At 53.8% G+C, this 27,043-nt stretch overlaps 1 protein-coding gene across 1 annotated transcript in view; it reads right to left on the bottom strand.

Moving 5' to 3' along the window:
* CHSY1 (chondroitin sulfate synthase 1) overlaps positions 1–19,293 on the bottom strand; it is a 32,238-nt gene extending 12,945 nt beyond the window's left edge. Inside the window, exons 1-2 of the mRNA XM_059678301.1 lie at positions 18,795–19,293; positions 6,838–7,333 (exon numbers count right to left, since the gene is read on the bottom strand). Of these exons, the coding sequence (XP_059534284.1) occupies positions 6,838–7,333; positions 18,795–19,120 (822 nt within the window). The 5' untranslated portion in view covers positions 19,121–19,293. The remainder of the gene's footprint in view (positions 1–6,837; positions 7,334–18,794) is intronic.
* Between the last annotated feature and the right edge of the window lie 7,750 nt (positions 19,294–27,043).

Raw genomic sequence — 27,043 nt, 5'->3', positions numbered from 1 at the left:
TTCTTTTCAAGATTAACGCAGCATTTATAGCCAAAAGGAAAATGAAACCACACACCACCTCAGATGGGAAGATAAGCTTCTTCGACACCGCAGTTTTGGAAACGAACAAAAAATCTCTGGCTGGCGGAGGAGGAAAGAGTTACACCCACGTAAAACGTAAGAATGGGAGGAGTTAGCATCACCAAGTGCCTCCCCACTTTGCCAGCGAACAACTGTATTTAAACATTGGTCACTCCGGCCCTCGGCCCTGGCCCGTGTTGCCCAGTGGTCAGAGCGTCTGCCCCTGGACCCGGGGGTCTCAGGCTCGATTCCCGGTCAGAGCACACCCCCAGTCGGGGCGCGCAGGAGGCAACCGCTCCATGATTCTCTCTCATCGTGGAGGTTTCTCTCTCTCTCTCCCTCTCCCTTCCTCTCTGAAAGGAATAAATAAAGAAAAGTTTCTACATAAAGAAAAAAAATCGCTCTCGGCTCCTTAATATTCACCTGGTAGGACGCACGGAATGTGTGTATCTGCTGTAAGCTGTTCGGACCTGCACTGATAGTGCAGACGCCTAAGGCACCTGAACAGCCATAAACGAACGGGGAGGGGGGTGTGGGGGGGGGAGGGGACCAACCCCGGCCTCCAAGCAGATCGATTCGGCAAGTCTCCTCACGAGAGCCAAGCAGAGGCCTGCCCAGGCTTCATAGTAACACGACTCGAAAAATCGACTGCCACCAGCCCCAAGTACAAACGGTCAGAAACACACGGGACCAAAGACAAGCGCATCAGCCTGGACTCGGCTATAAATAAGGCACTAAACCCGGCCGGCGTGGCTCAGGGGTGGAACATCGACCTATGAGCCAGGAGGCCACGGTTCGATTCCCGGTCGGGGCACAGGCCCGGGTTGTGGGCTCGATCCCCAATGTGGGGCGTGCAGGAGGCAGCCGATCCATGATTCTCTCTCCTCACTGATGTTTCTCTCTCTCTCTCTTTCTCTCTGAAATCAACAGAAACATATATATATATATATATCCTATCTAATAAAAGAGAAAAATGGTAATTGGCGTACGACGATACCCTTTTCATTGGCTAATCAGGGCTATATGCAAATTAACTGCCAACTATGATTGGCAGTTAACTGCCAACAAGATGGCGGTTAATTTGCATATGTAGGCACAATGCAGGGAGGCGAAAGGGAAAGCAGGAAGAAGCCCCCTGCCACTGACAGTGATCCAAAACCCAGGGGGGAGCTAAGAGCTGGGGGGCAGGGCAAAGGCGGCCCTGGGGCCGCCTTTGCCCTGCCCCCCAGCCATGATCAGAGAATCAGGCGCCTTTGCCGCCCTGGCCAGTGATAGCAGGAAGGAGGGGTGGAGCCAGCGATGGGAGCTGGGCACGGTCGAAGCTGGCAGTCCCGGGAGCTAGGGGCCCCTTGCCTGGGCCTAAAGCGGAGCCCATGATCGCGGGGCCGCTGCAGCTGCGGGTCCCCGCTGCCTGGGCCGGACACCTAGGCCAGAGGCGTCAGGCCTGGTCAAGGGGCCGATCCGGTGATTGGTGATCGGAGGGTGATGAGGGTCAACTCCTCTGGCCGAGGCATCAGGCCTGGGTGGGGGGCGGAGCCGGGGATTGGGGGGATATGATGGTCCCCTTGCCCAGGCCTGAAGCCTGGGTCAGAGGCCTCAGGCCTGGGCGGGGGCCAGAGCCAGTGATCGGGAGGAGATGGGGGTCCCCTGTCCAAGCCTGACACCTCTGGCGGAGGCGTCAGGCCTGGGCAAGGGGCCGATCAGGCGATCAGAGGGTGATGGGGGTCTACGCCTCTGTCAGAGGCATCAGGCCTGGCCAAGGGGCCGATCCTGCGATTGGAGGGTGATGGGGGTCAACGCCTGAGGGCTCCCAGTATGTGAGAGGGGGCAGGCTGGGCTGAGGGACACTCCCCCCCCCCCCCACACACACACCCAGTGCACGAATTTCGTGCACCGGGCCCCTAGTGTGTATATATATATATATATATATATATATATATATATATACACACACATATACATATATATATATATATATATTTAAATATATTTTATTGATTTTTTACAGAGAGGAAGGGAGAGGGATAGAGAGTTAGAAACATCGATGAGAGAGAAACATCGATCAGCTGCCTCCTGCACACTCCCTACTGGGGATGTGCCTGCAACTAAGGTACATGCCCTTGACCAGGAATCGAACCCGGGACCGAGTCCGAAGGCTGATGCTAGGGCATATATATATATATATATATTTTTTTTTTTCTTAAAGAGAAAAATCGTTGCAATAAATGTCAGGCATCAGAGAAAGTAACCTGGTACAAACCTCTCTCCCCCTGCGAGTGTTCACTGAGCGAGAACAGAAACGAACCAGGCGGGCTCAGCCGTGGTGACGTGACGGATGGGGGGCGCTGGCCTGGCCTGGCCTGGCCGCGCGGACGCTGAAAGGGCCTTTGTTGCCCGGGAGCAGGTTCGCTGCCCTGGGACCATTACGCATTTCTTACAGGAATAACACGGCGCGTTATGGGCTCGCTCGGATGATAAGCTCTTTATGAGGGATGGAGTCTGCAGCCCTTCGCAAACAAAGGCCTCTCTGTCTGCGATTTCCTAGAAGTCAAGAAGCTAAAACTCACATCCTGCACAATGCCCACTCAGACGGACAGAGGGCCACTCTTTCAGGCCTCACCCCGCTTCCCCGGGGGCGCTGGGCAGCGAGCAGGAGACCGCGGCGGACGCAGCAACCTCATGTCTGTGTCCAGTTAGAGCATCCCTGGGTTCCAAGTGCTCTTCCTTTCTTTTGAAACATCTTTTTCTTCTTTCTTTCTTTCTTTCTTTAAATATATTTTATTGATTTTTTACAGAGAGGAAGGGAGAGGGAGAGAGAGTGTTAGAAACATCCATGAGAGAGAAACATCGGTCAGCTGCCTCCTGCACACCCCGCACTGGAGATGTGCCCGCAACCAAGGTCCATGCCCCTGACCGGAATCGAACCCGGGACCCTTCAGTCCGCAGGCCGACGCTCCATCCACTGAGCCACACCGGTTAGGGCTCTTCTTTATTTTTAAAATTGATGTCAGAGAGGGAGAGGGAGAGATAGGAACATCAATGATGAGAGAGAATCATGGATCGGCTGCCTCCTGCACGCCCCACACCGGGGATCGAGCCCGCAACCCAGGCATGTGCCCTTGGCCGGAATCGAACCTGGGACTGGGACCCTTCAGTCCCCAGGCCGACGCTCTATCCACTGAGCCACACCGGCTAGGGCTTTCTTTCTTTCTTTTTAAATATATTTTGATTGATTTCAGAGAGGAAGGGAGAGCGAGAGAGAAATATCAATCAATGATGAGAGAGAATCATGGATCCGATGCCTCCTGCACACCCCCTACTGGGATCAAGCCTGCAACCGAGGCCCGTGCCCTTGACCTGGAATCGAACCTGGGACCCTACAGTCCTCAGGCCGATGCTCCATCCACCGAGTCAAACCAGCCAGGGCTTAAATATTTTTTTCCATTCCCTACACCATTCATTAAAAATGAGTCACAGGCCAGCAGAGGGGAATTAAGTCCCGCCTCCAGGAGGGAAGGTTATCCAAAAAATGTGTGCACGTCAGAGGTGCCACAGTCATTAATAAATACTTTGTAACTACTTTTGGTTGTTAATCCTCACCCGATTATATTTTTTCCTTTTTTTTTTTTAAGAGAGTGTCTGGGAGGAAGGGAGAGAGAGGGAGGGCGGGGACCATCGATGTTTGAGAGACACATCAACTGGTTGCCTCCTGCCCTGATTGGGTCAGGGAATGAACTTGCAACCCAGGCCCGTGCCCCTGACCGGGAACCGAACCCAAGACCCTTTGGTGCATGGACCGACGTTCTAACCACTGAACCACGCCAGCCAGGGTGCCCCTACTTTTTTTTTTTTTTTAAATGAAATTTGTTGATAAGCAAATCTCAAATTATGGTTCATGGCGACCAACCATCGCTGAGGCTTAAAAAAACAAAAAAAGCAGCTGAGGTCTGAGGAGCATGGATCACCCGGGCGCATCCACAAGACATTTGTGAAATCCGCCGCGGGGACAACAAGCGACGGAAAATGCCGCTTCGTTCCGGCTTGGAAGTGCTTGTCGCCTGCACCTCGGGCCACGTGCGATCTGTGTGCGGGGTCACATCGACGACGGCCCCTTCCCTGGCCGTTACTGGGGATTTACTGCTGACCAGCGCTCGCGGTCACGGCCTTCTGTCTGGCTCCACAAGTCCTTGCACTTAACACGGTGGCGTAGCGGAGGGCAGAAAGGGGAGGGCAGGCATTAGCCTGCCAAACATTTATGACGCCCGGCCGGTGTGGCTCAGTGGGTTGAGCCTCAACCTAGGAACCAGGAGGTCAGGGTTTGATTCCCGGTCAGGGCACGTGCCCGGGTTGCGGGCTCGATCCCCAGGAGGGGGCGTGCAGGAGGCAGCCGATCCATGATTCTCTCTCATCATGGATGTTTTTCTAAATCAATCTCTCTCTCTCTCTCTCTCTCTCTCTTCCTCCATCTCTCCCTCTCTGAGTGACCGAAAGATAACCTCCGCCTCCAGGGAAGACGTCACCGTGTCACAGGAAATGCTGTCAGAGCGTTGAAGGGCTCGGATGGTGCTCAGGACCCGAGTGACCACAAGACCTCGCCAGAGGAGCCGTAGACAGAGCGGGTCCTCCGGCTCCACCGCCAAGAGCCTGGCTCTGGGTTTGGGCCTGGCAATTCGCTCTGTGACAAACATCTCGAGTGACTCTCTCTCTCCTTTTTAAAAATATTTTTTAAAATTTATTTCAGAGAGAGGAAGGGAGAGGGAGCCTGCCAGCTGTATTCTGCCGAAAACGGCATGAAATACCCAACCCGCTTTCCTTGCTGCCCAAAATCCACGACACTGCCCGGCCCGTGTGGGTCAGTGGTCGAGCACTGGCCTAGGGACCAGGAGGTCACGGTTCGAATCCCGGTCAAGGGCACACGCCCGGGTTGTAGGTTTGATCCCCCGGTGGGGTGGGGGCGTGCAGGAGGCAGCTGATGGATGATTCTCTCTCATCATGGATGTTTCTATGCCTTTCTCCTTCCCCCTTTCTCTCTGAACGCAATAAAAAAGTTAAAAAAAGAGAAGCAAAAAATTTAAAAATCCATAAGAACAGGGACCCCCTAAATCTGGTGAGGTGTCGCCTGTGTCGGGTGCGCACGGAGATCAGGGGGCTTGCCGAATTCCCGTTTGGGATGGAAAATGTATCTTTCAAAATCACAAACTACACGAAGACGACTTCCCATGTACTCAAACTCGTCCACGTCCCCAGAAGTTCAGAAGGAAGACACAGAGTGACGAGGAGACACTGGAAAAAGCAAGTCCGGCGGGAAGACAGGTCCGGCCATTAATACGTCTTCTTCACGCAGGCGCCTTGGAAAATTAACTCCGGGGAAAAGAGCTAACAGCCAAAACCGGTTTGGCTCAGTAGATAGAGCGTCGGCCTGTGGACTGAAAGGTCCCGGGTTCGATTCCGGTCAAGGGCATGTACCTGGGTTGCGGGCACATCCCCAGTGGGGAGTGTGCAGGAGGCAGCTGATCGATGTTTCTCTCTCATCGATGTTTCTGACTCTCTATCTCTCTCCCTTCCTCTCTGTAAAAAATCAATAAAATATATTTAAAAAAGAAAAGAAAAGAAAAGAAAAGAGCTAACAATTTACATCAGAAAGTGTGTTTTCTTTCTCTTGGACAAAAGGTCCGGCCATTTCCCCTGCTGCTCACGACGATCAGGAGTTTATCAATCTCAACACGACCCAACCTACATAATTCTTTCCACTCTGACTAACACTGGATCCCGTGATCGCAGGCAAGGGGCGTGCATCTGCCAATGAAAACAGAGCGAAGTCAAAGTGGACTCATGTTCTCTAGAAACGTCCCCATGGAGACATCCTTCAAACACTTGCCTCTCTGGCCCGGCCGGCGTGGCTCAGGGGTTGAGCGTCGACCTAGGAGCCAGGAGGTCATGGGTTCGATTCCCGGTCGGGGCACCTGCCCGGGTTGTGGGCTCGATCCGCAGTGTGGGGCGGGCCGGAGGCAGCCGATCCATGATTCTCTCTCATCATTGATGTTTCTCTCCCTCTCCCTCCCTCTCTGAAATCAATAAAAATATATTAAAAAAAAAAATCTTGCACCTTTGTCTCAAGATGACTCAGAAACCGCCTGCCACGGATCCTGAAAGGAACAACTATGTTGCAGACTTACAGATCAAAACAGCTATCTGAACAGCCAAGGTTGAAGAAGACGTACAAAGCCCCATGCGATTGGCTTTTGAAAACACCATTACTCATTTTCTGGATTGAAAACAGGGACGTTTGTAAACTGCGTGGGTCAACATGACCAGGGGAGAAAAGCCAGGTCTCTGGAGGGACGGGGAGAGGGGGAGCACCCCCACGCTGCTGCAGTCACATCTGTGGGACCAGCAGGCGGTGACCGGACACGTTTTCTGGATACTCACGACAGGATCGGCGCGAGCTGCGTAAACCATCGTTCCTTGGGGCCCCAGATGTCATCTACTATTGGAGGCGTTGGGTCAAAAGCACAGAAGGTAGGCAGCCCGTCAGGTGTGGCTCAGTGGTTGAGCATCGACCTGTGAACCAGGTTCGACTCCCAGGAAACGGCACCGGCCCGGGTTGCGGGCTCCATCCCCAGTGTGGGGCGCGCAGGAGGCGGCCGATCTGTGATTCTCTCTCATCGTGGATGTTTCTCTCTCTCTCTCTCTCTTTCTCCCTCTCCGAAATCAAGAAAAATATCTAAAAACAAAACAAAACAAAAAAACCAGACGGGTTTGTGTCTGCGTTCTTACCTCGTACGACCAGACGCACTGCACCCCCGCGAACCTCCGCACGCAGCGGCCCACCTCCACGTCCTCGTGGGTCGTGTACATCTCCCGCAGGCACTTGCCGATGTGCGGGACCATCCGGCGCAGCACCTCGCGGCTCATGATCACGCCGGGCCCGCCCATGCAGAAGTTCTCCCCGGGCTCCAGGGCCAGCTTGCCCATCTCCTCCGTGGTGCCCAGGCCCGTCTGGCCCAGGAACAGGGGCTCGCTGCTGTTGAGGCTGCGCAGGAAGCTCTCCAGCCGGTCCCCCTTGATGTACACGTCGTCGTCCGCCCGCATGAACCACTCGTACTGGTCCAGGTAGTGGTCGTGCATGTACTTGAGCATCATGAAGGACTTCTTCTGGGGCGGGTAGGAGTCGTCCACGCCCCGCAGCGGCACGATGGGGATGGGGATGGACGTGTCGGAGCCCTCGCTCGAGAAGAACTCCACCCGCCCGGGGATCGTCTTGGACCACGTCCTGGAACGGGAAACGGAGGGGGCGTGAGAGGACGGCGCGGGCAGGGCGCCTTGTTCCCCGTGTATCTGCTGCTGCTGCGTTTCAAAGGGGATCTGATAAGAAGCCACTCGATCAGCGGAAGCCCTCAGGCCGCCGGGGAACGGGCAGAGTCCCCATTCATTCTCAGAAGAATCCCAACAACAACAAAAAAGGACGAGGGAGTGTTGAAGCGGGTCCAGGAGAAACCCGGTGACCAGGCCACCGAGGGAGGAATGTTCAGGCGAATTTGCTGATACTCTCGGCTCTCTGGCTACAAACTCCTCCACTCCACAAAATGAAAACGCAACCAGGCCGGCCGGCGTGGCTCAGTGGTTGAGCGTCAACCTATGAACCGGGAGGTCACGGTTTGATACCCGGTCAGGGCACAGGCCCGGGTTGTCGGCTCGATCCCCAGTAGGGGGCGTGCAGGAGGCAGCCGATCCATGATTCTCTCTCGTCAATGAATTTTCTATCTCTCTCTCCCTCTCCCTTCCTCTCGGAAAATAATAAAAAACATCTATTATAAAAGAGATGAAATAGTCAACTTCTAGGAAAAACATCTCATACAGGATATTTCAATCAGTGAATATAGCCACAGTAAGATCAAAAAACACGGTTCCCCCCAAATGTCCCACCCAGTATATTTCTCTCACATAACTGCTAGATTTGGGTTTATTATGGTGACAGTGACTTGAAGGATCAAAACAGCATGAATTCCTAATGGGAAGTCTGAGGGGTAAAGGTGACTTTCACCTTTTATTCTGGGTTAGAATTCTGTGGGGTTTCTTTATAATATATTCTTATTGATTTCAAAGAGGAAGGGAGAGGGAGAGAGAAACATCAATGAGAGAGAATCATGGATTAGCTGCCTCCAGCACGCCCCACACTGGGAATCGAGCCCGCAACCCGGGCCTGTGCCCTGACCGGAAATCGAACCGTGACCTCCTGGTTCATAGGTGGACGCTCAACCACTGAGCCACGCCGGCCGGGCGGTTAGAATTCCGTTGTACTATCCATCTCAGACAACGTCGGGGTCAAAGTCGAACAAGACTTTAAACTTGACAAGTGTTTTCCCTTAAGACACCGGAATCCTTCAGAGAGAGACTGAGGGTCAAAATCTGGCCCACCAGCCAGACCAGAGCGACCGTCACCAACACCCTGAATGCCTAAGCCATGACTTGAAATGAGGTCATTGTCCAAGAAGAGAAACCAATTAATTTCAAAGGCAGACAATCTAACCTCAAACCACCGCCAAAGCCTCTGTGCAGTTTTATGGTTAACTCCGCCCAATCCTCTTTTCCTTTTTAGGGAACCCAGAGGAAAACGCGTGGCCCTTTTCTCATCTTAGATGACTGGTGGTTGGAGGCGAATCTCTTAATATGACTTTTGTTTTTAAAATGTTACTTTTTTAAAAATATATTTTTTATTGATTTCAGAGAGGAAGGGAGAGGGAGAGAGCGATAGAAACACCCATGACGAGAGAGAATCACGGATCGGCTGCCTCCTGCACGTCCCCCTACTGGGGATCGAGCCTGCAACCCAGGCCTGTGCCCCAAATGGGAATCGAACTGTGACCTTCTGGTTCATAGGTAGATGCTGAAACACTGAGCCAGGCCGGCCAGGCTAAATTGATTTTGTAGAGAGAGGAAATGAGAGTGAGAGAGAAAGAGAGAGAGAGAGAGAGAGAGAGAAGCACTGATGGGAAAATCATGGATTGCTGCCTACTGGTGATCAAGCCTGAAACAGGGGCCTGTGCCCTAACCAGGAATCGCACCGGCGACCTTTTGGTGCTGGGATGACGCTCAACCACTGAGCCACCCCGGCCAGGGCGATCTGAAGTTTTCGTAAACCCTCCAATCTCAAGAAATTACGCTCTTTTCACTTGGGGCGCCTGTTGTTTAAACAGCTCCACCGCGCCAGAGGGCTCTCACCATGCCTGGTGATCTACCGTCCTGGGGGGAGTGGGGGGGCGTGGGTTAATGATGTGAAAGAAATGAAGGAAAAGTTGCTGTGAGAGGAATAGGTCAGCTCCCTCACTCTCCCCAGCACACGTCCACTCTGCCGTCGCCACGGTGGCCACCGGGCACAGAGCTCCCACTCGGCTGAAACCACAGAGCATTGGCGAAGGCCCTGCCCGCCAGCTCGGCTTTCTGCCGCCTGATAATCGGCTCTTGCTCGAGCCCAGATAAGACAACTGAAATGTGAGTGTGCCAAGCGGCCTTCCGCCCGCCGGCTGCTGCGCTGTCCTGCCAGCGGGGGAATCACAGCCGGGCAGTGCAGCCGGCCCACGCCAGCCCCGCGGCGGAACCCGCTGCCGGATGGGCATCTCCCGGGTTTCCGTTTCTACGTCGCGTCGCTTTAAGAACGAGGATGTCAGATGCATTTCTGGGCGAAATTGCATCTCTGGCGTGACCGCGGTCCTGGGTCCACGTTCATCATGTAGAGATGCGTTTACAAAGTGGCCCTGGCCGGTTTGGCTCCGTGGATGGAGCGCCGGCCTGTGGCCTGAAAGGTCCCGGGTTCGATTCCGGTCAAGGAAGGGCACGTACCTCGGTGGGCAGGCTCCATCCCCGGCCCTGGTTGGGGCTCATGCGGGAGGCAAGCAATTGATATGTCTCTCTCACGTCGATGTTTCTCTCTCTCTGTCTCTCTCCCCTTCGCTTCCACTCGCTCTAAGAATCAATGGAAAAATATCCTCGTGTGAGAATTAACAACAACAAAACCCACAAAAATGTTTTTGAAGAATTTACAAAGCAGACAGTGGTATATAGACTTGTGGTGTGGATTATTACTATTATTAACAATGTGTAACTCTACCTTCAAGTGCTTACTGGTTTTTTTTGTTAATCCTCACCAGAAAATATTTTTCCATTGACTTTTTTAGAGTGAATGGAAGGGAGTGGGTAGTGAAAAAGACAGAGAGAGAGAAATATCGACGAGAGAGACACACATTGATTGGTTGCCTACCACACGTACCCTGAGCAGGGCTGGGGATCGAACCTGCAACTCAGGTATGTGCCCTTGACCTGGAATCGAACCCATGACCCTCTGGTCTGGGGTCCGATGCTCTAACTGCTGAGCCACACCGGCCAGCCCTACTCTGGCTGTTTCCGAATGAAGGATCAGAAAGGATTTATTTCACTTTCTCCTTTGTGTTCTCTACATTTGCTAGATTTTCTGCAACAGAGAGGTGCTTTTAGGGTTAGAAAAATAATTTACATTTGGGGGAAAGCTTTAAGCTAAAAGAGCATCCAAAAAACACTGAAAAGATGAGACAACAGGAACTTTTACTTGTGCAGTAAAAACAGGCTTCACTCTACTCAATGGACAAAAACTCAAAGACAAATGGAGTAAGATTGAGTACTTTCTCTCACAATTTTCTACACTTTTAGTTTTGCTACTTATGATAGGTAAGAAGGGGAGATTGTCTGTGAGTTCCACCAAATCATGACGACACGTCTGAGTGTCACAGTGCTAAGTTTGAAGGGACTCAGATGATCAAATCATCTCAGAATTTGGAGTCAAGGGAAGGAGGGAAAATAGAGTTTTACCCTGAGAACTGACAGATCCCAGGAATTACATGTATACAATAGCCCGGCTGGCGTGGCTCAGTGGTTGAGCATCGACCTATGAACCAGGAGGTCACGGTTCGATTCCCGGGCAGGGCACATGCCCGGGTTTCGGGCTCCATCCCCAGTGGGGGGCGTGCAGGAGGCAGCCGATCCGTGATTCTCTCTCATCACTGATGTTTCTCTCTCCCTTCCTTTCTGAAATCAATAAAAATATATATTAAAAAAAGACAGAAAAGACCAAGCCTCAGAATGATGACTCCAGGCCTTGCGGAAGCCGAAGGAACAGGCTCGGGCAGATGTCAGGAGGGTGATTCAGGCCGTTACCTGGCCTGACTGACGCACACGGGGAGGGGAGCGGCACTGCCGGGGCGCTTAGCTGCAGGCGTCTGCTTCTGTGCCTGTGGCTTCCGGATGTGCGGTTTCCTCTTTTAAAATCGTTAACTGTCTCATTGTGCAAGGACCTTACGCCGTGAGCAATCTCACATTCTTTTTGAAAGGAGGTACAAAGGTGGGGAGATTAAGAAAAAAAAAAAAGACAAATCAAATTACAGTCACCTTTTTTTTTCTTCTTTTTGGCTTTAACAAAGCTGTTGGCGGGTGGATTACAGGTTTCCCACCTGGACAATGGCCCGGGCTCGGGCCCAGACGCGGTCCCAGGGTATCAGGAGCTAACGGCAACCTGCCCTGCCAGCGGTGACCGCAGATACGCCCTCGCCGAAAGGCAGAATTAGAACGTGGACACTGAGAACACAGGCGAATTCTGATCTCATGACATGGTCCCCAAGTTCAGGTGCTGGGGAGCTATCTTATGGACCACTGAAAAGTGTAAAATGCAAGGAATTTTTAAATATGTTTTTTAAAATTGATTTTTATTTTTTAAATATATATTTTTATGGATTTCAGAGAGGAAGGGAGAGGAAGAGAGAGATAGAAACATCAGTGATGAGAGAGAACCATCGACTGGCTGCCTCCTGCACGTCCCCTCTACTGGGGATGGAGCCTGCAACTGGGGCATGTGCCCTTGGCCGGAATCGAACCCGGGACCCTTCAGTCCACAGGCCAATGGTCTATCCACTGAGCCTGGCTAGGGCTAAAATTCATTTTTACAGAGGAAGGGAGAGGGAGAGGGAAGGAGAGAGAAACATCCATGATGAGAGAGAATCATGGATCGGCTGCCTCCCGCACGCCCCCTACTGGGGATGGAGCCCGCAACCCGGGCATGTGCCCTTGACCGGGAACCGAACAGTGGCCTTTTGGTTCATAGGTCGACGCCAACCACTGAGCTCACTGGCCCGCCTACAGCCTGTATTTAATCAACCAATAACGAATGTACTGGGCTACAGAACAAATGACGGTGGCGATAAATGCTTCACACACCACCAGGTTAAAATGAAAAGGTGGACAGCGCCGCTACTTCCACATCATCGCTGTTTCTTTTTCCCCCAATTCCATTCGGGACCAGAGGGAAAAACGATGCTGACAGCAGGCGGCAGCGCTGAGTAGGCACATTAACCCACGGGGTCCCCGTGACACGTGCGGTCACCCCGTTCCCCCGGGGATCCCCTCCACGTCGTGATGTTCCGGTAACCGAGGAAAATCGAATTCCAGTAACCAGACAGCCGTGCTCAGCCCTACATTTCCGGACGGGATTAACGGACTGACACAAGAATGACCCTGGCCAAGTGCCAGGGAGCCAGGAGCCAGCATGCCATCTGGGCCCAGCAGTCTTGCAGCTGCCTACGATGTAACACACTCGGAGCTGTGCTGGCCCTGGCCGGTATGGCACAGTGGGTTGGGCGTGCACCGAAAGGTCACTGGTTCGATTCCCCGTCAGGGCACGTGCCCGGGTTGCGGGCTTATCCCCGGAAGGGTGGAGGCAGGGGGCAGCCGATCCGTGATTCTCTGTCATCATTATGTTTCTCTCCCTCTCTCCTTCTCCCTTCTTCTCTGAAACCTGTACACATAAAAGACGAAGCAAAAGAAAAAGGGGCAGGAGCCTGGGACAGGCCTTTCCTGAACCCTTATTTTATTTAATTTTTAAAAAATATATATTTTTTTATTGATTTCAGAGAGGAAGGGAGAGGGAAAGAGAGAGAGAGAAGCATCAATGATGAGAGAGACTCATGGATCGGCTGCCTCCTGCATGCCCCCTACTGGGGATGGAGCCCGCAACCCGGGCATGTGCCCTGATCGGGAATGGAACCGTCACCTCCTGGTTCATAGGTCGACGCTTAACCACTGAGCCACGCTGGCCGGCCCTCATCGCTTTTCTCTCTCTCTCCCCGCCCTTCCTCTCTAAAATCAAGAAAAATAGAATTAAAAGGAAACGAACACAATCGGGGATAATGTATTGACAACCGCGACTCTCCTTGGACGATTCCACCCGTTTGAGGGCATCGAGTCCGCCCCCACCAGCCTCCCCCCCTCACCGTTTTCGCCCATCTTCTTGGGCAGGTAACCGAGCACGTGCGATGGGTTGTGCTCCAAAAACTCCCTTACAGGCTGGCCACTTGGATGGATACAGATGTACCGAGAGTGCCAAACTGAATTCTGAGAGAGCAAGGGCTGCTCTAAAGTCTCCAGATAAGCAAAGTCCTACTGAGTTCCAGGAGGCGGGAGAGGCACCCTCACCGAGGGGGGGAAAAGGAACATGGGACAAGGCCATCAGGGGGGTGACATCTTGCCATGAGGTTCCGGGATCCAGAGCTGGCGTTTCTCAAGCTTTCTTCCCGCAACTCCCTGCAGGCTGACGCTAATCTAACCCGGAGCCCTTTGTCCCCCTTTGTCCCTCACAGGGCTACGAAGGGAAACCATCCCCCTCTATCTTCTGAAAAAGCAAAGAAAGAACAAGGCCTGGCTGGTGTGGCTCAGTGGATAGAGCGTCGGCCTTTGGACTGAAGGGTCCTGGGTTTGATTCCAGTCCAGGGCACGTATCTCGGTTGCAGGCTCGATCCCCAGCCCTGGTCGGGGCCTGTGCAGGAGGCAGCCAATCAATGTGTGTGTGTCTCTCACATCGATGTTTCTCTCAGTCTCTCCCTCTCCCTCCCACTCTCCCTAAAAATTAATGGAAATCAGGGGAGGATTAACAACAACAAAAAAAAAGAACAGAAACACAGTTCCTCGTCTTCAGCTCAGGGCAGCTAGGAACCAAGACAAATAAAAGCTGTTGGGTTATTCCGGCTGGTGTGGCTCAGTGGTTGAACATCAACCTATGAACCAGGAGGTCACAGCTCGATTCCCGGTCAGGGCACACGCCCTGGTTGCAGGCTCGATCCCCAGTGTGGAGCGTGCAGGAGGCAGCCGGTCCATGATCCTCTCATCATCGATGTTTCTCTCTCTCCCCCCCTTCCTCTCTGAAATCAATAAAAACTAATTAAAAAAAGAAAAGGGAAAAAAAAAAAGAGGTGTTGGGATAGCTCAGTGCCCTAGGTCTAAAAATGGACTGAAAATCTAACGATGTAGGCTTCTAATCCAACCATTACTTTTTTAAATCGCTAAACAGCGTCAAAACTCTCCCAGCCAGAACAGGTGAAGTGTAGCCAAGAAGTGCCGGGGACAGAAGAGTAATAACAAAGGGGCCCTTGTCCACCGGAAATTAAAAAATATTATTTGACTTCCAGTCCCTTCCATGGGTGGGACTGGCCGGAGAACAGACAGGAAGATCAAGGGAACCAAATCGGAAGCTGGAGAAACAGACCCAGGAATGCGGAGTAGGATGGAGATGGCCTCACCACCGGGAGGGAAACCAGGGCTGGTGATGTTCCTACCCCTTTTATGATTAGGGGAAAAAAAAGTTACTTTTAACACTCTCTCCTGGATCATGACTTTCTGAGCTTGGGGTGGGGATTTAAATACAAATAAAAAAATGAACGACATGAGCCTGTAACTATTTTTCTTTTTGGTTAATCCTCACCGGAGAATATTTTTCCATTGGTTTGTAGAGAGAGTGGAAGGGAGAGAGAGACACACACACACACACACATCGATGGGTTGCCTCCTGCACGTGCCCGGACCAGGGACAGGGAACCTGCAACCCAGGCAGGTGCCCTTGACTGGAATCGAACCCGGGACCCTTCAGTCCCCAGGCCAATGCTCTACCCACTGAGCCAAACTGGCGAGGCCTGAAGATGTAACTTCTTTCTTTTTTTTTTAAATATATTTTATTGATTTTTTACAGAGAGGAAGGGAGAGAGATGGAGAGTTAGAAACTTCGATGAGAGAGAAACATCGATCAGCTGCCTCCAGCACATCTACTGGGGATGTGCCCGCAACCCAGGTACATGCCCTTGACCGGAATCGAACCTGGGACCTATCAGTCCGTAGGCTGACGCTCTATCCACTGAGCCAAACCGGTTTCGGCAAATGATGTAACTTCTGTATATCAAACAATGTCATTTATTTTATTTTTTTAAAGGGAAGAATATGAGTTGCAACTAGTAATGGAAGATGCAAGGAACCCAGGCGTACTGATGACCTGTCACCAACCAACATGACACATCGTTACGGGGGACTCACGGGACCATTCTGCAGTGAAATGACCTCGAATACAAATCCTTTGCAGGAGTCAAAACAACCGCCGCAGGTATTTGCACATCTCCAGCCACCCAGAACCTTCAAGGAATCTTAGCTCAAGATCGGTTCGGAGGCCCAACAGTACCATCGCCTTAGATGCAAATCTCCTCTCAATTTTTGAAAATAAATTTATTACGTGGATGAAACCAAGGATACACCCACCCGTGTGTCGGAAAGCTCTAACAACTCTTCCTGTGCAAACCCAGCTCTCTGCTGACTCACCTCCTTCCCCTAAAGACCGATTCCCCCTCAGGCCTTCCCCGCCCTCAGGGGTGACACAATCACCCACCCTGCCTTTCAAGGCAAAATCCTAGAAGTCCCGCTAACTCTTCCTTGCTTACAAGTCATGGACGTTCCATCAGCGCATCTTTAACTCTGGCCCAGGGACCGCCCGCTTCTCCCCATCGCCCCCCAACTAGCACTAGCCAGCCGCACCCCCACCCGAACCCCCTCCTAACATCTCCCCGCTTCCCTACAACTGACCGCCCACACGCCAGGCAGAATTTACTGCTCAAAACAGAATGCAATCGCCTCCCTTTCCTGCCTAAACTAGGTCTTGCTAATTCACTCAGAATAAAACCCCAGCAGACAACCCGACCGGTGTGGCTCAGTGGTTGAGCGTCGACCTAGGAACCAGGAGGTCCCGGTTCAATTCCTGGTCAGGGCACATGCCCAGGTTGCGGGCTCCATCCCCAGTGTGGGGCGTGCAGGAGGCAGCCAATTGATTATTCTCATCATTGATGTTTCTCTCTCCCCCGCACTCTGAAATCAATAAAAATATATTTAAAAAAGAAAAAGAAACCAGAAACACTCGAGTATTTGCTAAGGCAAACAAAGAATTGGAATAAATTTGCCTTTTAGGGGAGACCTAAGCTGACCACACCCCATGCCAAACCGGAGTCCCACCGTGTGCAGGAGGATCCCAGCTAACTTTTTATTTTTATTGATTTCAGAGAGGGAGAGGGAGAGAGAGATAGAAACATCAATGATGAGAGAGAATCCTCTCCTGCACGCCCCCTACTGGGGGGGGGGGGTGGGATTAAGCCCGCAACCCGGGCATGTGCCCTTGGCCGGAATCGAACCTGGGACCCTTTAGTCCGTAGGCCCGACGCTCTATCCACTGAGCCAAACCAGCCAGGGCCCAGCTGGCTTTTACACCGAGCTGCGCATGAACTTTTTCCAATCTAAGAGCTGAGCGTGGACTCCTGGCTCAGGCTGCAGAGCACAGCAAAGGCGTAATCATAAGTTACACCCTACAGCCTCGGTCCCACTTCAGGCCTGCCTCCCGAGTTCCTCCAGGCTAAAACAGTCCTGTGCCATCTCCTGCAACCAGTCTAAACACAGGGTGGACAGCGGAGAAGCCCAGGCCCTTCACAGGGCGGGGCAGGTCCCCCTCAGGCTCCAAGTAACTGTAACGTCTTAAGATCAAAGAGATAAATGAAAAGGTATGTGGGAGAGCGATGAATGACTGGATAGGATACACTGTTTCCCCCCCTAAGGGTTTTTTTTCCTTTATCAGAAAGGCAGGGCTGTCCACAAAGAAGGAAGACAGGACACAATGTGTCTGGATAAGGACTTTCTTTATCAGAAAGGCAGTTTAGTTGTCACAGAGAAGCAAGGGGGTAGGGAGGGCAGAGGGTAAATTGCGTTGCTTTCCCCCAAGTGCCTGAAGGGAAAGAAAAAAAAAACCCAATGGGAAGAAATGGTACCCCTGAAAAAGATGAGATAGGAGATTTTTTAAAACCAGGCTGTGAGCGATTGACAAAGCTCACCCTCAATTTCTGATGTGGATAGTTCTCGGGCCAAAAAGCACAATTCGAGTAAAGTTCTGGGTAATTATTCACTCTAGATCTGGGGGGGGGGGGGGGGGGGGGAGGGGACACCTTGATCTGCAGGTTCCCAAATTGTGACTTTGGTCTCCAATGGCACTTAGGGGCATTCCGTCCCTCAGGGCCCTTCTGGGCAGGACCTCAGCTCTGGACTTAGACAAGATCCTAAAGCGGGGACGCTCACGAATCAAGGCAATGAAAGGGCAAAGGGAACCAGGAGGTCACGGTTCCATTCCCGGTCAGGGCACATGCCCGGGTTGTGGGCTCCATCCCCGGGGTGGGGCGTGCAGGAGGCAGCTGATCCATGACTCTCTCTCCCTCTCCTTCCTCTCTGAAATAAAAAATAGATTTTTAAAAAAGAACCAACCAGTTTGGCCTTGCTTAGCGCTTTGTGCTCCAAAAGTTCCCTCCCGGAGGCCCTCCCAGCCGGGTTTGCACCTCAGCATTTCTGTACTTCACACTCCATTACGAACCCACGCCCCTCGTCTATCTCAAATTCACCCCAGCACCCATCTGCCATTCCCAAACCATCTCCCTGCTAAAGACGACTTTGCCTAATCCCGTCGCTAATCCCTGAACATGACTCCGGCCACTTTTATGACTCATCTGGCCAACTAGGGCCCAGCCGCCGGCATCACATCACCGAAGGCATCTCATCACCGAACAGGGCTGGTGAACAGCACATCCCCGCCGGCCAGGAAACCGCTTTTCCCAAAGGTGCTCTTTCCACTGACTGCACAGACTGGCCGGCTCAGTGGGCACCCCCTTTCACGAACAGCAGTGCCCCAAAGTGAAATCTACACCCATGCCAACAAGGGGGTCTAACCAGGTTGATTTCCATGGGCTCTGCAAGGGCAACGGGGCAGATTTCAGACAACCAACCAGCTAGCAACCCCCGCTGCACCGAAAGAGTTGTTCTAACGGCCTTACTGAGGGAGATCCGATCAGTCGGGACCATTCAAACAAAAGACAGGTTGGAACATGGAAAGCTAAAGTGCCTTGCGCAGCCTGGCCAGCGGGGCTCAGTGGTTGAGCAGAGACCTAGGAACCAGTAGGTCATGGCTCGATTCCCGATCAGGGCACATGCCCGGGTTGCAGGCTCCATCCCCAATAGGGGGCGTGCAGGAGGCAGGCGGTCCATGATTCTCTCTCATCGATTTTCCTCTCTCTCGCTCTCCCTTCCTCTCTGAAATCAATAAAATATATTAAAAACATTTTTTTTAAAGAAAGTGCCTTGCACAGTCAGGGTGAGGACCACACCCAGAGGGTCACCATGGTCCGTCCATCTGACCCCCAAGTCCCTACATCTCCAGTGATGAGAGCTCCACGTCCTGCCTCTGACCTCTGCTGCCCAATGCCTGGCTTCCCCCGAGGGGCATCACCCTAGGGGCACCCCGGGAGCCTGGGTCCTGGGAACCAGGCCAAGGCAGGAGCCGTGGGAGGGATGCCGGCTGCAGGAGGAGGGCTCACCTGTACACGGCCACGGCGCGGGTCTGCAGGTATTTCTGGGCGGTCATGACTCCCACGAAGAGAAAGTTCCTGTCGCGCGGGCCGCCCTCGGGAGCCGGGCCGTGGGGCCAAGACTGCGCCCCACGCGCATCGCTCCGCGCTCCGCCGACCTGCGAACCCGCCGCCGCCGCCTGCCCGGCCCGGCAGCCCTCGGGACTGGCGCGGCGCCGCGGGCCCGCTCGCTTCAGTTCGGAGGCGCGGGGCAGGACGAGGCGCGAGGCCAGCACGAAGCCCAGCACCAGCCCGAGCAGCACGCTGAGCCAGGCGCGCCGGCCCCGCGCGGCCATGTCCGCGCCGCTCTCCGCCCGCCGGCTCCGCGCGCGCTCAGCTCGCCGCCCCCGCCCGCGGAGGCCAGCCCGTCCTAGAGCCTCCAGGCCCGGACCGGGCAGCGCCGCCGCCGCCGGGGGCCCGCCGCGCCCATCGCGGCCCCCGAGCCGCCCGCAGGCCCCGCGCCGCCGCTTTGTTCCGCGCGCGCCCCGCCGCGGCCTGCGCCTTTAAGGCGGGACCATGCCCGGCGCGCGCCGGCGGCGGCGGCTGGGGCGCAAAGCGGCGGCGGGGGCGGGGGCCGCGGGGGCGGCTCCTCCCGCTCGCGCGCGGGGGCGCAGGGCCAGCGCGACGGCGACCGTAGTGGCCGCCGAGTCCGGGTCCCCGGTCCTGCCCGTCCGCGTGCGCCCTGGCCGGCTCGGCTGCGATCGCGCTGCGCCCGTGCCCGTCCTCGTCGTGGCCGGCGCCGCCGCTGCAGCCGCACATCCTCCGGCTCAGCTCGCCATTGCAACAGGAGCCCCTCACGTCACGCACGGCGCGTTAAGAAGCGGTGGGGAGGCGAGGCGTCGTGGCCCCTCTCGGGATCCGTCCGCGCCCGCCGATTGGTGCAAAAGTGAATGGGGGGCGGTGCACGTGGCTAAAGTTTAACCAGAAAAAAAAAAAGCAGCGAAGCCCTCCCGGCGCGCGCGCACTGCCCCACCCGCGCGGGGTGCACCGGGGTCGCCGGGTGGCGGGGGCGCACGGCCTGACAGGCGCGGGAGGGGACCCCGGGCCGGCGCGCCCGAGTGGCCCGTTAGGCGCCCGGCGACCCCGCCTCCCCGGCCCCGCTTCCCCAGGCGGCGCCACGGCTGCCGGCTGCGTGGCCAACGTGCGGAGGGGCTTCTTGGTTCCCGAACTGTCCCCGATCGGCGGGTGCGCCCCGGCCGAGACTGTCCTCGGCTCAACCCGCCGTCCACGCCCTGCGCTCCAGCCGGCGGACCTGGCCTCCCGCTTCTCCGCGTCGTCCCGGTTCACACTGTCCCTTTGTTCCCGCCAGTTCTGCGGGCGGGACGAGCACGTATAGAATCAACAGCTCCAGGAGGCGCTTGCGACGTGCGCGCTTGGGGAGTGAACCGTGAATTCAGTTGCCTTGTTCCCTGTCACCCGTTTCGATGCTTAAAATAATTTTTTTTTTTAAAAAAAAAAGCGAGTATGTTTCATGTCCAAGCTCCTAACAGTACGAGCATTTAATGGATGAGGAGTAAATGGTAGGGGATGTTCCTACTTGGGTGTGAAGTCCGGCTCCCCCTCCCCCACCCCCCACCCCCATATTCTATGTGGACAGATAGTCGGCAGGTACCCTAACCTGAGTCTTTGTTAACTTTTTTTTAAAATATTTTTTTTATTGATTTCAGAGAGGAAGGGAGAGGGAGAGGGAGAGAGAAACATCAATGATGAGAGAGAATCATGGATGGAATGCCTCCTGCATGCCCCCCACACTGGGGATGGAGTCCACAACCCGGGCCTGTGCTCTGACCAGGAATCGAACCCAGGACCTTTCAGTCCTCAGGCCGATGCTCTATCCACTGAGCCAAACCGGCTAGGGCCTTTGTCGACATTTTAATGTGGTCCATCCACAAAAAGTAATGCGAATTTCTGAAGACAGGTTTTGGAGTTTAAATTGTATACATTTCTAATTTAAAAAAACAGCAGACAGCAGCCAAGGCCACGGAAGTGAGGAAGTTCCCGTATGACAAATGTTTGTAGGGAGTACAATACCGGGTGGGGCGGAAGTAGGGTGGCAGTTGTGAGTACGTGAAACACGAGTTTACTCTCGTCTTATTATTATTCGTGCATTCTTTCCCATACAAACAACTGTCCACCTACCTTTGCCTTGCCTCTCTGAAATCAATAAAAACGTATTAGGAATATAATAATAATATGATCAGATGATTGACATATGACACAATCAGAAGCGCCGGGTGGTGGCACCTGTGCCGTTTCTGCAGTTGAATGGCGTCGCTCCTGTTTATTCTTTGGGTAGCACCACTTTTCCTGGCACTTGTGATTTATGTCAGAAATAGTGCCATCCCCCGCCTTCCCACAGACACCCTCCCTCCAAGGTGACCCACGTCTAAAATTACTCAGTATGCAGTGAATACACAATGCAGGATCCTGGCCGTGGTTGTGGGGAAAATACAGGACCCACAGCCATACACAACCGGCTCTCACACCGTCCCAGTGAGGTTTTTAGTAAGACCAAAAGCCGCAGATCCTGACCGGTCATCGGATCCCCCAAATTCGGCAATACCCCCCTAATTCACAATGATTTTTCCATCAAGCACACAGCTGACAAGACACAGATGTTCCATCTTGTGACCTATGGGGTGGTTTCAGTAGTCCAACCCAGTGGTCGGCAAACTCATTAGTCAACAGAGCCAAATATCTACTTCTTCAAAATAGACTCGCCCAGGCAGAAAACCGACTTCTGCGCATGGGCCACGAAGTTTCAATCGCACTGTACGCGCGCCCGCGGCCCGTGGTATTTTGTGGAAGAGCCACACTCAAGGGGCCAAAGAGCCGCATGTGGCTCGCGAGCCGCAGTTTGCTGACCACGGGTCTAACCCGCTTTCAACTCCATATTTCTTCTTCTAGACTAATATCCAAGGAAAAGCACGTTTCCAGTGTGGCTCAGTTGGTTGAGCATTGACCTATGAACCAGGAGGTCAAGGGCACGTGCCAGGGTTGCGGGGGACTCGATCCCCAGTAGGGGGCGTGCAGGAGGCAGCCCTTTAATGTTTCTCTCTCATTGATGTTTCCCTCTTGCTCCCTCTCCTCTCCTCTCCCTAAAATCAATACAAATAGTTTCTAAAAAAAATGGAAAAGGAGTGTCCTTAGTCACCACCAGGTTAGGCTAGTCGGGGAAGCCCCAGGCTACAGTTATTCAATGATGAGGACTCCTACTGGCCCGCACCGTGCCCACGAGGGGTCCTGGGCTGGATCAGGGGCACAGAGCCCGGGTTTCCGTCTCCCTTCGAGCTCAGAAGTTCCCTCTGGGCCAGCTGCGACCCCCCTCGGAGCTGTTTCCTCATCTCTCACTGGGTGTTTCCACTACGTCACGCTCCAAGTTCCTCCTCAGCGCGTCGAGGCTGAGAAATGTGTTAAAAAGCACATCCTACAACTGCCTTTCTGTTTTCTTTTTTTAAAAAATATTTTTAAAAATTGATTTCAGAGAGGAAGGGAGAGGGAAAGAGAGAGAGACATCCATGATGAGAGAGAATTATCGATCGGCTGCCTCCTGCCCGCCCCACACTGGGCATGGAGCCTGCAACCCGGGCATGTGCCCTGACCGGGAATCGAACCGTGACCTCCTGGTTCATAGGTTGATGCTCAACCACTGAGCCACGCCGGCCAGGCACCGATGCAGGTACTTAACATGGATCTCCACCGACGTGACTGAACATTCTCTCACCAATCAGTCTGTTCCCACACATGTTCCGTTTCTCTCTGGGGCTAACACATGGAGCGCCCGTGACAGGTATAACCTTTCAAAGAACATGCAGCAATTTCTTGGAAACCCTCAGTAAATACCCCAGTTGTTTGCTGGCAGCCAGCCAGGAACAAACCGACAGACAGAGTTCCCTGTAAGGGCTTCTTTGAAGACGATGCTTTGGGGCTCCCCTCCTCAAATGCGGGAGGGGAGTGGGGAGCTGAAAAAAGTGGGGATCGAACACGCAACCCAAGCATGTGCCCTGTCTGGGAATGGAACTGTGACCTCCTGGTTCATTGGTCGGCACCAACCACTGAGCCACACTGGCCAGGCAGAGGTGCTGAACTTCCGACCTGAGCCTGAAGGGGGCGCCAGGTGCTTCCACAGGCTACAGGGATGAAGGACAGGGCCCAGGGTATTCCCAGGCAGTGCCTGGAGCCTCCTCTCTCTCTAGACTTGTGGTTCCCAATGTGGGGCACACGCCCCACTGGAGGGCAACTTGAGTTTAAGGGGGGCGATTCGAGAATGAGTTATTCACAGAGACTGTTTTGCATTTCTTATGGTTCGAGGGGCCTCGTAGACAGTCTATACATATATACTGTGACATATTTATGCGTTTCGGTTCTCTATGATATGTTTTGTAACTTTATTTGCTATTTTTTCATATCACTCACATTATTATAACATGTTTTTTAATAATTCCTTAGTGATTTCTTCCTCAGTACGTCCACTGTCCTTTCGTCCCTTTGGTTTTCCTCTTTCATGGGTGCCATGTTCTTTGGCAGCTTGTTTAGACCAAGTTCATGGCTTGTTATGCTTCCTCCCTGGGAATAGGAGTTCCCTTTTTTAATAATAAGAATTCTATGTCACCGGGGTGGGAGGTGGGGGTACCCAGGATGTCAGAGAAGCTCAGGTGGGGCATGGCCGGAACGAGGTTGGGAACCACTGGCCCCGACTGTCTTGGCCCTGGCTCAGGCCGGCCCTGGGTGGGTAGCAGCGAGGGGAGGCGGCCCGGGCCTGCCGCCCTCCGCCTGGGGCCCTGTGGCGGCCGCATTGCAAAACGGCACTATTTTGTTTTGACTTCCTCTTGGGCTCGTCCGGAGAGTTTATTTACAGAAGTAAGACCGCCTTGTTCTTATTGCGGTGACACATACACGATGCAAAATGTACCCTTTTAAGCATTTCACTTAAGAGAGCGGACAGCTTTATGTCACTTATTCCCAGTGGGTGCATTTCCAGCGTTGCATGATCGTCAGGCATCACCGTCTGTCCCCAGGATCCCAGACTAAAGCTCCATATGGTTCGATTCCCGGTCAGGGCACACGCCTGGGTTTCTGGCTCAATCCCCCGTAGGGGGCGTGCGGGAGGCAGCTGCTGTCTCATCGACGTCTCTCTCTTCCTCTCCTTTCCTTTCTGAAATCAGCAAAAAGAAGAAGAAGGAGAAGGTGTCCACCCCTGGTCAGTTTAACCAGTCTCCACATTTGCCCAGCGAGATGCCCAGGGCAGAAAGAGTGGATGGAACCCTGGCCGGGGTGCTCAGTGGTTAGAGCACCCACCCAGGGAATGAAGGGTCTCAGGTTCGATTCCTGGGCAAGGGCATATACCACGGTTATAGTTTTTTGTTGTGGTTTTTTTTAAAATATATTTTATTGATTTTTTACAGAGAGGAAGGAAGAGAGATAGAGAGCTAGAAACATCGATGAGAGAGAAACATCGATCAGCTGCCTCCTGCACATCTCCCACTGGGGATGTGCCCGCAACCCAGGTACATGCCCTTGACCGGAATCGAACCTGGGACCCTTCAGTCCGCAGGCCGACGCTCTATCCACTGAGCCAAACCGGTTTCGGCTACGGTTATGGTTTGAGCCCCAGCCCTGGTCAGGGGACGTGTGGTAGGCAACCCATCGATGTGTCTCTCACGTTGATGTCTTTCTCTCTCTTTCTCTCTCCCCTCCCTCTTCTCTTCCTTCCACTCTAAGAATCAACGGGAAAAATATCCTCTGGTGAGGATTGAAAATAAAAGAATATTATTTAAAAATATACATATATTTCATTATTGATTTCAGAGAGAAAAGGAGAGAGAGAGGGAGAGAGAGAGACACACACATCAATGATGAGAGAGAATCCTTGATCAGCTGCCTCCAGCACAGGGGTGCCCGGTGTCTGGGAACCCAGGAGGGTCCTCGTTGGACGGGGTGGACGCTCCGCCTCAATCTGCCTTTTCAGGCTGTCCGCCAGGGGGGCCCGGTCCTGGGGCTGTGTTTTAAGAAACGATCTGCTTCGGCCTTTAAAAAACAAAACAAAAACCGAAACGAACACCCACCCACCGAGGAGCAAGGACAAATTCCCAGGCCTGGGAGCCAGGGGCGCCTGGGCCGCGTTGCCCCTGGTAACAACACACTTCTCCGGGTTGGCTGCTCCTCTGGGCCTTTGTTTCCCAAGCACCACGGGGGTGGGAGAAGGTCAAGGTCATTTCCGGCTGCAGATTCTGGGAGGCCAGGCACCCCCGCCCCCCTTCTCCGCTTCTCTCTTGCTGATGAGTTCCCCGGCCAGCATCACAGCAGGAGAAAAAGGCATCTGCGTGGGGGGGGGGGTTCCCAGGGCTTGTTGCCTGGGAACCGTTCGTCCCATGGTCAGTGAAGACGGCTGCTGACCGCCCGGGTCTGTTTATAGAGGACCATTCAGACCCCCACCACCGCGAGCTCTTGTCCAGGGGCCTCTGTCCTGGAGATTTCCATCTGTCCATCTACCCATCCACCCTCCCATCCGCCCATCCATTCCTGAGCAGTCAGAGTAGCTGATAGAGAGGAGGGCAGACCCCAGGCCAGGAATCAAGGGCAGACGGAAGTCCCGTGCCCGCTCCAAGCTCACCCCTGCACGGAGGAGACGGTGGCGTGAGGCTTTCTCCCGGCCTCTTGTGAGGGCTTGGTTGCTGTGGGAACCTGTGACTCGAGTCTCCATTCATCCATCAGGCACAGACACATAGAGCAGCCCGGCCGGCCTGGCTCAGGGGTTGAGCATCCACCCAGGAACCAGGAGGTCACGGTTCGATTCCCAATCAGGGCACAGGCCCGGGTTGAGGGCTTGATCCCCAGTGTGGGGCGTGCAGGAGGCAGCCGATCCATGGTTCTCTCTCATCAGTGATGCTTCTCTCTCTCCCTCTCCCTTCCTCTCATAAATCAATTTAAAAAAATAAAAAATAGAAACAGAGCAAACCCAGCTCTGGAGCTCAGCTAGTGGCCCTGGCCCGCTTATAGCCAGCCGTACCTTCCTCGGGCTCCTGGGGCCCCGGCAGCGTGGGCATCCGTGTTGACATACGTCCACACAACACGCAGCCACAAGCAGATCGTACTTGGGACTACTCAGCAAAGTAAACTCATCAAGCCCACAGGCTCTTCTCCCATGCCAGGAGGCCTAGGGCATCCATTTCCCCCGTCTTGGTCTTGTCCAGGCTGGGCCAGGCAGGAGGGTGGGGGCGCCCCCTGGCTGTGGGTGAGGGAACTGCTCCTGAGAATCTAGTGAAATTGGTTGGGGGTGGGGATCCTAGGAATGGGGGTGCAGAGACCAGCATCAGCGCCCCTCCTCCCCTGGACTCCAGGGAGGGAGAGAAGCTCTTGTATTTTTAAAAAATATATTTTTTATTGATTTCAGAGAGGAAGGGAGAGAGAGGGAGAAACATCAATGATGAGAATCATTGACCGGCTGCCTCCTGCACGCCCCCCACACTGGGGATGGGCATGTGCCCTAACTGGGATCCAACCATGTTCATAGGTCGATGCTCAACCACTGAGCCACACCAGCCGGGCGGTACAAATTCTTTGTATACAAGGTAAGTGAGCCATTTGTCTCTTGTTTGTCGCAAAGATCTTTTTTATTTTTTTATTTTCCGAGCTGACTCTCCATTTTTTTGACCTGGAGATCATTTTCCCATGTATGTTTCTTACTTTTGGAGTCTGGTGCATTCGCCATGTCCTGTGTGGTTTCTAACTTTCGGGATGACATTCTGCTCTAAGCTGGCGCTTGGAGGCCATTCCTCAGGGCAGCTTGGCCCTGGTGGGGTCAGGGTCAAGGTCAGGGTTAGGCTCAGGACCAGGAGGGACCCACGTAAGAAGGGCAGGCTGGGATTGGATTGTGGGGGCCCCGTGGGCATAGCAGTGTGGCCGAAGGTGATGTGTGGGGGGAGCAGATTTGGAGCAGGGAAAGGACAGGACCCAATTTGCATTGGGGGGTTTACTGGGCCACTGTGGGGTTCTGGGGTGAGAGTTGGCAGGATGCACAGATCCTCAGCCACCCTGGCCAGTAAACGGAAGCAGGGAGACGGACAGATTGGCTGTTTCTGCGCCCCCTTCCCCCCGAAACTCCTATGGGGGCAGCCAACTTGGGGGCGGAACCATTTTGCCCCAGGAAGGGAGTGGATCCGGGTGGGGGCAACCTGGGCTGCTATTCCAAGAGCTGTACAGAGACGACCAAGCCTTCA

The sequence above is a fragment of the Myotis daubentonii genome, chromosome 21 (genome assembly GCF_963259705.1).
Source record: "Myotis daubentonii chromosome 21, mMyoDau2.1, whole genome shotgun sequence".
Taxonomy (NCBI): domain Eukaryota; kingdom Metazoa; phylum Chordata; class Mammalia; order Chiroptera; family Vespertilionidae; genus Myotis; species Myotis daubentonii.
Note: the sequence above shows the minus strand (reverse complement) of the source record. Positions and strands in the feature narration are given on the sequence as shown.